The 13087-nt window shown below is 39.5% G+C and overlaps 1 protein-coding gene across 2 annotated transcripts in view; it reads right to left on the reverse strand.

The window, feature by feature from the left end:
- The window catches only part of WDR33 (WD repeat domain 33), a 112140-nt gene that overhangs the window by 47727 nt on the left and 51326 nt on the right, over positions 1-13087 (reverse strand). Inside the window, exon 8 of one of the 2 annotated variants that reach the window (XM_064382864.1) lies at positions 2262-2388. The exons of the other annotated variant lie outside the window; for it this stretch is intronic. Coding sequence (XP_064238934.1) covers positions 2297-2388 — 92 coding nt within the window. The 3' untranslated portion in view covers positions 2262-2296. Of the gene's footprint in view, positions 1-2261; positions 2389-13087 lie in introns of those variants that run through there. 2 annotated transcript variants of the gene reach the window in all.

Consider the following 13087-nt stretch of genomic DNA (forward strand, 5'->3'; position numbering starts at 1 on the left):
ACTTCTCAGTGATCTTTGATGCCCATAACCAAGCTGGGGAGCAGAAATATTTAAAAACGTGTTTTTTTTCTTTGCCTACAGTCAACCTCACCGTTCATAAGGAATTTCGCAATTATTTATTATAATTTGTTTTTGTAAGAAAGGTAGCAGTTCTTAAGTCTTTAAAATCCTTAAAATCTCTTTGATATTTACTGCTTTCTATTAGCATAGACCATATACAAAATGAGCAGTTGACTCTTCCCAGCTGTTAAGAAACAACTGAGGCACTAAAAACTAATTCCTGGACACTAAATTTAGTGAGGTTAAACCCCAGGATCCCCAGAAGAAAACTCATGTTACTTCTTAAAAAGAGTACGTTCCTACTTCACCCACTACTTACTATAGCCAGCTGAAAACTGGCGCATGCTGGTTAACATGCCACCAAATTCTCCCTAATTGCTCTGTTTTGTAAAACCACATTGCTGGTATCACTTCAGCTTGTTCCAATCTGCGCCTGCCTAGCATGTCATTGCTACTAATCCTGACCTCAACTGTCTGGATTTGAATACTTTTGAGAAAGTAAAAAGCAGCAAACCCTGACCTCTGAGAACTAATGTGAGGTTCAAGCTAAGCCTTGGTGTTACTACAAACTGTTCTGACATCTACAGCTTAAACATTTCATGCTCCTGTTGGACAATCTCACTGAACATCGATAACAAAAGTAGTCACTCCAAGACCATGGCAAAGTGAGACAAAACAAGGTCACTGTACAATCCACAAAATACAAAATTCTCTCTCACCAAATGAGTGACAGCTATTTCTTCACCAATGACAGCTTTATCCTCAATCTAGCTGACCCTCTCTATAAGATCTGTTGCTACCCAATCATAGAATTCCCTCTGTTTTCTGACAGCACCCTATCCAGAGCAAGCCCTCACATCCAAAAAACTATCCAAAGCCTAAATCCTATAACACATTATAACACCCTCTTACTAGGGACACCCCATGGCTCCCTGTGGTCTGTGTTCTTTGCTGCAATGAGTAATAAATCCAACTTACTCCACCACAGGTGTACTCTAGCGGTCTTTAGCTGAAGGTTATTCACACTTGTGAATACAAACAGTGAAACGAAAATAGAGTAAATGTTGTAGGATTAGAAAATGACTCTAAAACACAGCTTATTAATACATCATTCACAGGAGGGCAGCTTTGGATGATGCTGGTATAAGATTTCTTCAGTTTTACTTTTAATGTCAAGACCATGGTAAAATGTTTTAAATGGCTGAGGTAAAGTAAAAAGCATTTAAAACTGTTAAGGCAGAGAAGAAGCTTTTATAGCCAAGTTGATAAGGAGAATAAGCTGGAGTTAATCAAGGGTCATTTTAATTGGTGGCAGCATGTCCAAGTATCTGGGTTACGCCTAAGTTTAGAGGTACTTTAAAACAAGGGCTCCAGGAAAACGCTCAGCAGTAACAAAGCTGAAGCTATAAGGAAAACATGAAAAAGGGTAATATCTTTTTTTCTGAGACACGGTCTCATTTGGTCACCCAGGCCTGGGTGCAGTGGTGTATGGCTCACTGCTGTCTTGATCTCCTGGGCTCAAGTGATCCTCCTACTACAGCTTCCTAGGTAGTTGAAACTTAAAAAAAAAAAAAAATAGAGCTCACCTTAACTACTGGAATTATCTGGATAGTATATAAGCTGTAAGAAAATAAAACAAGATTTTCATATGCACTCTTTTGATGAAAGATTTTTACAGTTCTGTAAGTATTAATCATATCTACAAGTACAAAACCCAAAATGTGGCCGGGTGTGGTGGTTCACGCCTGTAATCCCAACACTTTGGGAGGCCAAGATGGGAGAATCTCTTCAGCCCAGGAGTCCGAGACAAGCCTAGGCAACATAGTGACATCTTGTTTCTATTAAAAATAAGATAAGATAAAATTAGACAGGCATAGTGGCATGCACCTGCAGTCCCAGCTACTCAGAAAGCTCAGGTGGATCACATAACCCCAGGCAGTTGAGGCTCCAGTGAGTTGTGATCGTGCCACTGCACTCCAACCTGGGTGACCAAGTGAATCGCTCTCAATAAAACAAAATAAATAAAATGATGATGAGGAAAACACCATAAGCCCAGACGTGGTAGCTCAGGTTTGTAATCCCAACACTTTGGGAGGCCGAGGCGGGCGGATCACCTGAGGTCAGGGTTTCAAGACCAGCCTGGCCAACATGATGAAACCCTGTCTCTACTAAAATACCAGAAATTAGTCTAGCATGGTAGTACAAACCTATAATCCCAGCTATTCGGGAGGCTGAGTTAGGAGAATCGCATGAGCCTGGGAGGCGGAGGTTGCAGTGAGCTGAGATCGCACCACGCACTCGGGCCTGGGTGACAGAGCAGGACTCCGTCTCAAAAAAAAGAAAAAAGAAACACCTTAGTGTCGACTACTTTCTCTTTCAAGACAAGCCCTCAGTAACTGTGCCAAACCGTAACCTTTACAATTATCACAGTCCTCAGTGTTTCTCCTTAGCAAGAACCGAAACTCTCCACAACACTCTCTCTTTAAAATACATTTCACAGGCTGAAATTTTTAATATCTGATTCTTCTTAAGTCAAAAATGTATCAGCTTATTTCTCACTACAGGAGAACAGACGTTTGGCAGGGACGGGAGGGAAAGGGCCTTACTCTGTCACCCAGGCCTGAGTGCAGTGGCAAAATCTCGGCTCACTGCAGTCTTAGATTCCCAAGGTTCAAGAGATCATCTTACCTGTCTCCCTGGTAGCGGGGACAACAGACACACACCAACACACTCGGCTAATTTTTTGAATTTTTTTTGTATGAATGGGGTTTTGCCATGTTGCCAAGGCTGACCTCAAACTCCTGGGGTCAAGTGATCTGCCTGCCTTCGCCCTCCCCAAGTGCTGGGATTACTGGTGTGAGCCACCGCGCCCCACCGAGAACAGACTTTAAGTCAAGAATACAAGGGAAGGCCAGGCACAGTGGCTCATGCCTGTAATCCCAGCACTTTGGGGCCAAGGCGGGTAGATCACTTGAGGTCAGGAGTTCAAGACCAGCCTGGGCAACTTGGTGAAACCCCATCTCTACTGAAAATACAAAAATTAGCCAGGCATGGTGGTGTGTGCCTGTAATCCCAGCTACCCAGGAGACTGAGGTACAAAAATTGCTTGAACCTGGGAGCTGGAAGTTGCAATGAGCCAAGATTGCACCATTGCACTCCAGCCTGGTCAACAAGACAGCTAATTTTATTTCTTTCAGAGGTTAAAACATAAAATAAATAAATAAATAAAACAGCGAATTCAAAAACTGAAGGTATTTTACAGTAACTGGCTTAATGATTTATCTGCTAGAATTTAATAAACTAAACAAAACGTCTAGTGAATATTCTTGGCAAACTGTCGTTTTAATAAACATTTTATTTCCTCCCAGAAGATCCTTGGGAACTTACATTTGCAAGCACATTAAAACATAAAAGCTGTAAAACTAAAAATGTTCTAAACAATCAGATTAATGGCCAAGCATGGTGGCTCAGTACTTTGGGAGGCGGAGGTGGGCAGATCACTTTAGACCAGGAGTTCAAGACCAGCCTGGGCAACATGGTGAAACCCTGACTCTACTAAAAATACAAAAATTAGCCACACACAGTGGCACACACCTGTAGCCCCAGCTTCTTAGGAGGCTGAGGTGGAAAGATCACTTGAGCCTGGCAAGTAGAGGTGGCAGTGAGCCAAGATCATGCCACTGCATTGCAGCCTGGGTGACAGAGCAAGAGCTTGTCTCAAATTAATAATATTATACTGATATTTAGAGTGAAGAGGCTCTACTAAAAAATAAATAAATAAAAACAGATTGGGCAGGAGGATGGCTTAAGGCCAGGAGTTTGAGGTTATAGTGAGCTATGATCATGACGATGTACTCCAACGTGGGCAACAGAGTGAGTCTCTGAAAAATAATAAATTTTAAAATCAGAATACACTTAAAAAAAGATAGAAGTGGAATAATTTGCATAGATTTCAGGAAACGAAATGATCTGATTTAACCATTACAAAAAAAAAATTTTTAATATTACCTCTATCCATTTTTTTTTTTTTTTTTTGAGACAGTCTTGCTCTGTCACTTAGGCTGGAGTGCAGTGGCATGATCTCGGCTCACTGCAATCTCCACCTCCCAGGTTCAAGTGATTTCCCCGCCTCAGCCTCCCAAGTAGCTGGGACTACAGGCACGCACCAGCACGTCTGGCTAATTTTTCTGTATTAAGTAGAAGTGGGGTTTCACCATGTTGGCCAGGATGGTCTCAATCTCCTGACCTCGTGATCCACCCACCTCAGCCTCCCAAAGTGCTGGGATTACAGGCATGAGCCACAGCACCCAGCCATTACTACCAAATTTTTGAGTTATTTAACATTCAGGCTCTACAGTAAGAAGAAGAAAACTGAGTGCTATACTATAATGACCTCAAGAAAGGAGAAGGATTTTCATTCAGAAATCACTAAACTTAAAATGCTCTTTTTATTCTAGATGTCACCTGTCTGATCTTAGAATCACTGAATCAGTCCCACATCTGCTGTCACAGGTAAGGATTCAGCTCCTATCTTGTAACGAACTACACTGAAGAATCTGGGCAGAGGAAATTCAGCTAGTCCATTTGGTCAAACTGACAAGTTTGATGGGGTGGAAGCAGAGGGTAACGAGAGCCCAAAAAATGACATTAGATCTCTGTATTTAAATCTTGTCTACTGCAACAACAATGTATGTAAAGTACATTTTCCCCAAGACTCCTTACTGCTGACACATTATTCATCCAAGACGGCAAAAAGAAGTAACATTTTACCAGGATTATCACTTGTTCATCTAACTTCCTTATCACTAAATGGAGCAGGGATTAATTCTTGTGATTAAGGTTGGTCAGTAGGAAAAAATCTGCTCTTCCCCTGAAGAAAACAAAATGCTGTCCTGATGAAACAGTCTGAACACCAATGGCCACAGCCTGCTGCTGCTGACAGTGAAGACTATTCACTGTCAATGTAAATATCATTCCTGCTTAATGTGGTACTTCATCAATTCACAAAACATTTCTGAAGAAATGAGAGAACCACGAAAATGTTGGCCATGGTGCTAAAGGGAGACACCATGTCTTCTAAATATATATCAGCAAAAGAAACACTGACAGCACATTCGCCACAGCGTGTCATGATTTAATTACCTGATGCATCTAACAACTAAGATAAAATCTTTAAATTCTTTTATAAGACTTTAGTTATGTATGTATGTATGTATGTGATGGAGTTTTGCTCTTGTTGCCCAGGCTGGAGTGCAATGGCATGGTATCGGTTTACTGCAACCTCCTCTGCCTCTTGGGTTCAAGCAATTCTTCTGCCTCAGCCTACCGAGAAGGTAGGACTACAGGCACATGCCACCATGTCCAGCTAACTTATTTTTAGTAGAGATGGGGTTTCACCATGTTGCCCAGGCTGGTTTCGAACTCCTGCCCTCAAGTGATCCAGCTGCCTTGGCCTCCCAAAGTGCTGGGATTACAGGTGTGAGCCACCATGCCCAGCCCTTTTATAATACTTTTAAAAGGTCAATTCTAAAGTTCGTATCTGAATTTTTTACGTCTAAAAACATTTAAAAATGACAGCTTTGTTTAAACAAGTAGTCATAGTTATAGACTGCTTGTAAATATAAAAACCTGTACTTCTGTAATAACAATGGCTAAAAAACATTTAAATGAAAAAAGTTCTCAAATAACCACTTTTATCCTTAAATAGTCCAGAGATTTGGAAGCAGCCTCTGAAATTCCCTTTGGAAATGACAGTTCAATGAGGTGAATACCTCATTTCATAGATGAGGACACAAAGTATTGTAACTTGCCCCAGAAACACATGGCTGCTAAGAGCTGAAACTGTGACTAACATTCAGCTTCTAGAGCTTGTGGTTATAACCATATGCAATAGTGTCTTTTCATATACTTCCAATGAATTGGTTTTAGTAGCAGGAGACTGCCAGATGAAGCTGACCAGAAAAAGTAATAAAACAGTATTTTTAAAAGAATATGGAGGCATCTAGACTCAGAACTACATCTATATTTTTTTTTAAAGAGTATAGACAAAAATCAATGAAAGGTAATTAAGACAACGCTACACACTGGAAGGTAAGATAAAAACCACAATATCACAAAACGTAAACAGTAGTAGTAAAGAAAAAGAAAAATGCTGGGCATAGTGGCTCACACCTGTAATCCCAGCACTTTGGGAAGCTGCAGCAGGCGGATCATGAAGTCAGGAGTTCAAGACCAGCCTGACCAATAAGGTAAAACCCTCGTTTCTACTAAAAACAGAAAAATTAGCCAGGTGTAGTAACACACACCTGTAGTTCCAGCTACTCGTGAGGCTGAGACGGAAGAATCACTTGAATCCGGGAGGCGGAGGTTGCAGTGACCCGAGATCGCTCCACTGCACTTCAGCCTGGGCAACAGAGTGAGACTCCGTCTCAAAAAAAAAAAAAAGATAAAGAAAAATAACTTAATGAAAACATCTTTCAAAGCCTAACCTGCCTAGTAAAAAGCTAAGGTGGGAAAGGGACGTGAAGAAATCTTTGACTGCTAAAATTATTCTGCATCTTATCCACAGGTAGTTAAGGCAAGTGCATAAATATAAAAAATGCATTATACTATACATTTAAGATTTGTGCACTTACTGTATATATACAATTAAAAAGCATAAATATTTCAAAAAATTTAGAAAGATTAGGTAATTTTGAGACTCCGCTACTTCAAACAATAGTGTTAATAACATCATCCAGTGTCTCAACGGAGGTTGGCAAATCTCCTTATGAGATACATCCTAGTCACTTAACTCTTTGCAATGCTTGACTTTCAAACTTTAGGTCTGCCCTGAAACATAAAGCTAACGTAATTCTGGTTAATATTATCAAATCCAACCATCCATCTGAAAAGGTAATGCTCTCTATAACTTTCCTGACAGGTAGGTGGCAAACTAAATGTGGCTAAATTTCATGAAAGGGAAGCCCAAAAGCCCGCACAACAGTCCATTCTCTTTTCTTCTCTTTTATAGAGGGAAAAAATACAGCATCTCCCCTATGTCGTCCAGGCTGGAGTGCAGTGGCAAAATCTAAGCTCACTGTAGCCTCTAACTCCTAGACCCGAGCAATCCCCCTGCCTCCGCTTTCTGAGTAGCTAGGACCACACACGCATGCCACTACGTTTTTCATTTTTTCGTAGAGACAGGGTCTCACTTTGTCACCCAGGCTGGTCTCAAACTCCTGACTTCAAACAACCCTCCCACCTCGACCTCCCAAAGAGCTGCGATTACAGGTATGAGTCACTGTACCTGGCCACATTCTCTTATCTTTCCAAAAAAAAAAATTTCCATAATGAAATCCAAATATGATGTCCTATATCCTCCCCATCCCCTATATTCTACACCTATATAAAATAAATCCCATCCTACTTGCAAAAAATATTCTTTAAATATATGAAAAATAACTATAATCTTAAGTCTCTTTTCTACCGTTCTCCATTCCAGTAAACTCCCCTCAAAAATGAAGCTCCACCACTCTGAACATCTATTAAGTATTCTATTAAGTGGGGAAGAACATTAACACCTCAAGAGTTCACACCAATCAAATCTTAGGATTGTTTTTATATGAACTCTAATTAACCAGTCTAGCAAACCCTGGAACTGAGGTTGACCAAAGGACAGAACTTCGTATTTATTTGTATTGTACATTTTAAGTTTCATTAAGTTTAACTTCGCAACATCTTCTCAAATCCTGAAATCTAGTGAACTTCTACTTGTAGATTTGAATCAGCTGTAAATCTACAAAGCAAGCCCATCCATCTACATTAATATAAAATGTTAAACAGGACAGGGGACAAGTAAAGAATCTCACAGCACTCTCTGAATACTTGTCTCACAGGTAACAAACATCCAGGGAAGACTTTCTTTGGGAATCACCTTTCACTCCTGCAGCTAAAAAGCCACATTCCTCTACCATGATCCACAAATTAGTTTAAAAGATTGCCTATACTGCTCTGGCTACAATGTCCTTGACCTCTCCAATAATCCTATAAAAAACACGATTATTTTAGCGTGATTTATTCCAGATTACTATTTCTCAATGCAGTAAGGCCCCTTAACAAGCACTTTGGAAGGATTTCTTTCTTTCTCCAAGCCTGCACATGCATGCATGTGTGCACACTTATGTTGGTGACTTTTTTTAGAAAGTTATGTGTGGTAGTCATCAATGAAGTTCACTTCAGAAGTGTATAGATTACAAATTATTTATTCGAAAAAGCAGTCATCGGGCCTGATGGGATTAAGAACTACTAATCTAACCTGAATGACTCATGGCATCACAAACTACTTTTGTTTAATAACATTAAAATTTTCTGTTGCAGATAAAATACTGAGCTCCCTGACAAGGAGTTCCTAGAACCCACCCTTTTACTCCTTGTTTCTGCATTCATGCCGACTTCCCTCAGTATTTTCTAATTGTTTCAATATGGTAAGATACTTACAATTTCTATGTGTGACAAAACAAACATGGAAACTGAGAGGACTCCCACAGTCTCCAACAGGCATAGGGAGATGGCCAGACTAAGGAGGCCATCCTCAATATTAACTCTGTTCTCTCACTGTGAGCTCTACCAAGTATCAAAATACATTCAAAAAGAAAAAACAGAGAAAGTCCTTGGCAAATTGGCTTTGAGGGTTTTAACGTGCATGTGGAGTAATTAAGGTTATTTTATGAAACAACCTGTAAAAAAGAGTAACTGACCCAGAAACTACCATTTATTCCTTTAAACGGAAATCCTCACTCTGGTCTCTTTACAATTAAAGAGATCATAGCACTATAGGTACTTCTCAGAAATTGCTGAGATACAGTTTTCTGGTGTATTATAAAAAAGTAGTCAGGCACAAGTGGCTCATGCCTGTAATCCCAACACTTTGGGAGGTCGAGGTGAGCAGATCACTTGAAGTCAGGAGTTTAAGACCAGCCTGACTGACATGGTGAAACCCTGTCTCCATACTTCCCTCACTGACTAAACTTATTATGTTATACCGTATTTTAATCATATACTTTATTAAAGAATCTACTCACCAAAAATGAAAAAACCAAGACATATTATATATTTATCTAATTGTATCAGCCTTTCTAAAGCTCAGAATTTTAACTTTCAAAACTATCAAAGACTTGATAAGCTGAGATCTGTAATAGAACAGGGTAACTAATTCATCATAACAAAAATTTAAGCCTCACTCAAAACTAAGAGAAGTATATACCTACAGAATAGACAACTATAGAAAATTTGTATCTTTAATCAATATAAAGATATAAAGGCTTTTTCTGAAAAATAACTGCCTAAATTATTAATCATAGGGCTCTGTCACTGTTAAAAAATTTGAATCTTTAGCCAAGCATGGTGGCTCACGCCTGTAATCCCAGCACTTTGGAAGGCTGAGGCGGGTGGACCACCTGAGGTCAAAAGACCAGACTGTCCAACATGGTGAAACCTAATCTCCACCAAAAAATACAAAAATAAGCCGGGTGTGGTAGCGCATGTCTGTAGTCCCAGCTACTGGGGAGGCAGAGGTGGAAGAATTGCTTGAACCCAGGAGGCAGAGGCTGCAGTGAGCCAGTACTGCACCACTGCACTCCAGCCTGGGTGACAGAGCAAAATCCTGTCTCAAAAAACAAAACAAAACAAAAATCGAATCTTCATATACAAAAGAATGCCTGGGAGTGGCTCTTGACTCTTAATTAAGACACTAAATGTAACAGCAGCAGCATGCAACTCTGTACCCCAAGAAAGGTACAGATTTACATTCAACAAGTTTTGGTCATACTATGTACAATATTTTAAATCAGCACAGAGATTAAAAGAACAAAGCCCAGCATAAAAATTTTAAACAGTTCCTGTAAAAATATGAACACATCATGTAAAATGAGTATTTCAGGACCCTAGTACACAAATTTTTTAAAATAATGTGCTTTAGATGTTAAATATAAAGCCTTTTTCCCTCTCATAATATAGCCAGATAATTATTTACATAATAAGACAACCTACCATGATCCAGTCTTTTTAGAACAGCAGAGCGCCTTAAAGAAACACTTCCTCAAAGAAAGAAACTGGGTAGAAAATACGGGTAGCTGTATGTAAAATGGGTCCAGGTGGTTGTTTGGATGGTTAAAGGAGATATGCTTGAAGTGCTTTTAATATTAAAAGCATGCTAAGTCAACATAAGGAATTTTTCTGCTCTGGGCTACTTTAAAGGTGTTTCTTTGTCTTGGGGGTAAACAATTCTGGAGAGTGTTTTGTAAAACCTTATAGAAATAAATTAGATTCATTATCATAAACTACATGGCTTACCAATTTTACTTTAGTAACAAAGTCATTTCCAATAAAAAGCACCCATTTTCTGGAACACTCAAACTCTGTAAATGTGTCTTCACACAGTTCAAAACCACACCGCCAAACCAAAAGATCTTCGTGTAGACAGCGGTCATCTCATTAGTATAAACCACAGTGAAATGCAATCCTGAAGGGGCACATAGAGACCTATTGAAAGTATTAGTAATAATATTATTTTTCTTAATCTGTGGAATGAGTACTGAAGTGTTCATTTCCATTCCATTAGTATTCTATTTGAAAACTAAAAACTCCTGCATAAGTCTCAACAGAACTGCTTATGTCCATGTTCTATTTAATAAACCTTATAATCCATTTGTAGTGGGAACCACTAGCTATGGTTTAATATTTTTGTTACATTCACTATAACCTCTACAATTTTCAAGAATGCTATAAAATGAACTTGAGTACCTCATTTACTCCACCTACACCCTTCTCCCCCCAAAACACCTTTACTTCATAATTGCATCATTACAGCTTAGGAAGGCACTGTTGCTGGCATTCATTTAAAACATAAAACAGACAGTTCAACATAGTAGTTAAGAGCATGAATACTGGAGCCAAACAAACAGGCTTCAAATCCGAGCCTCAACTCTTACAAGCTATATGACCTTTGACAGGTTTACTGAACTTTCTGGTACCTTGGTTTCCTCATTTGTAAAATGGAGAAAAACCAGTACTGCTCTCGTAGGGCTACTGGGAAGATTAAACAAACTACTTACAATATGCCTGATATACTCTAAGTATAATGTGTCAGTTATTATTGTTAAAATCAAGAAGGTAATACAAAATTAAAGCATGCTGAAATTTGTTAACCGATTCTCTTTACGAGTATAATAGGGAGGGGTGAGGCTGTGGGAAAAAAATTAAAAGAACATAATGCCTCTCAGTAAAATTTATTTCCATATTCTTACTGATTCCATATTTTCAACCTGCCAGTAATTAAGTGATCTGCTTCCACATGCCGATAAAACTACGCTTCAAGCGCTCACATGGCTCTCCTCCCATACTATCAGACATCTTCAGCGATTGTGAAAATATCTTACCTTCCCTACTCAACATGAGGATAGGGTTATATCTTATACAACAGTCTACTAGGTAACTTCCATATAGGATACTCATTGTTTATTAAATAGATTTTAATGGTACTATTTCAGTTGGAGTCAAATGTGTAAACATGACTTACAGGCTCGTTTAGGTTCACGTATTTCTGGTGTGTACAATGTTATTTTATCATAAGCTGGGAAGCTAGGGGAAATTTTTTTCAATTTTTAATAAAAACTAAAAAAATGTTATTTTAATCCCAGTCCATAAATCGCCATAATCAACACTAGAATAAAAAGGAGAAAATGTGTATTAAACTATGGTGACTTACACATCCTTTGTAATGGTGGACATATACATAGTGCTTCTCAATGCTGCAGTATATTCTATTTCATAAATGTCTGTTTTTTTTCCAACTCATGAGCCAACCAACAAGGACTTTTATATAATAAATCCACCAACAACAGATCTATGCTCATTTTAAACCTCAGAAAATACTGATTATTTTTCTCTTCTGAACTTCGCCCTTTTCTAGGCATAGGAGCAACCTCAGAATGATATTATTATAAAAAGCAACTACAGGCCAGGCACGGTAGTTGATGCTTGTAATACCAGCACTTTGGGAGGCTGAGTCATGTGGATCACGTGAGGTGAGGAGTTACAGACCAGCCTGGGCCAACATGGTGAAACTCAGTCTCTACTAAAAGTACAAAAGTAAGCTGGGCATGCTGATGCACGCCTGTAATCCCAGCTACTCAGGAGGCTGAGGCAGAAGAATCGCTTGAACATGGGAGGCGGAGGTTAGAGTTGAGATTGCACCACTGCACTCCCCAGCCTGGGCGACAGGCAAGACTTGGTCTCAAAAATATTTTTTAAATAATTAAAGAGTAAAAATAAAAAGCAACTATAAACTCTGCATTCAAAAGTACAGGTCCAGTGTGGTGGCCCTCACTATAATCCTAGCAACTTTGGGAAGCTGAGGCAGGAGGATCCCTTGAGCCCAGGAGTTTGAGACCAGCCTGGGCAACACAGAGCCTGTCTCTGTTTAAAAAAATCATAATTAAAAAAAAACTACGGTATCATGGCTTCTGTTATGCACAGGCACACTGTATCCTTAAAGCTAAAAAACTCAGCTGAGAAGACCCTACAGCTGTCTTTTTTTTCTTTTTTGAGACAGAGTCTCGCTCTGTCACCCAGGCTGGAGTGCAGTGGTGCGATCTTGGCTCACTGCAATCTCTACCCACCGAGTTCAAGAGATTCTCCAGTCTCAGCCTCCCAAGTAGGTGGACTACAGGTGCCCACCACCACGCCTGGTTAATTTTTGTATTTTTAGTAGAAACGGGGTTTCATCATGTTAGCCAGGATGGTGTCGATCTCCTGACCTCATGATTCGCCCGCCTCAGCCTCCCAAAGTGCTGGGATTACAGCCATGAGCCTGGCCTACAGCTGTCTTTTAATACTTAAAGGCTTGCCATGTGACTGAAGTGCAGACTTAATTTTTGGTATTCCTGTAAGCCAGACACCTTGTAAGGAAGCAGATTTCTGATATACAGAAAGAACTCCCTGAAATGTAGAGCTGTCTAAAATTAAAAGGAATTCATGTGAAGTAGGG

This window comes from Aotus nancymaae, unplaced genomic scaffold, assembly GCF_030222135.1.
Source record: "Aotus nancymaae isolate 86718 unplaced genomic scaffold, 86718_ANA_hifiasm-v0.15.2.pri h1tg000029l, whole genome shotgun sequence".
Taxonomy (NCBI): Eukaryota; Metazoa; Chordata; class Mammalia; order Primates; family Aotidae; genus Aotus; species Aotus nancymaae.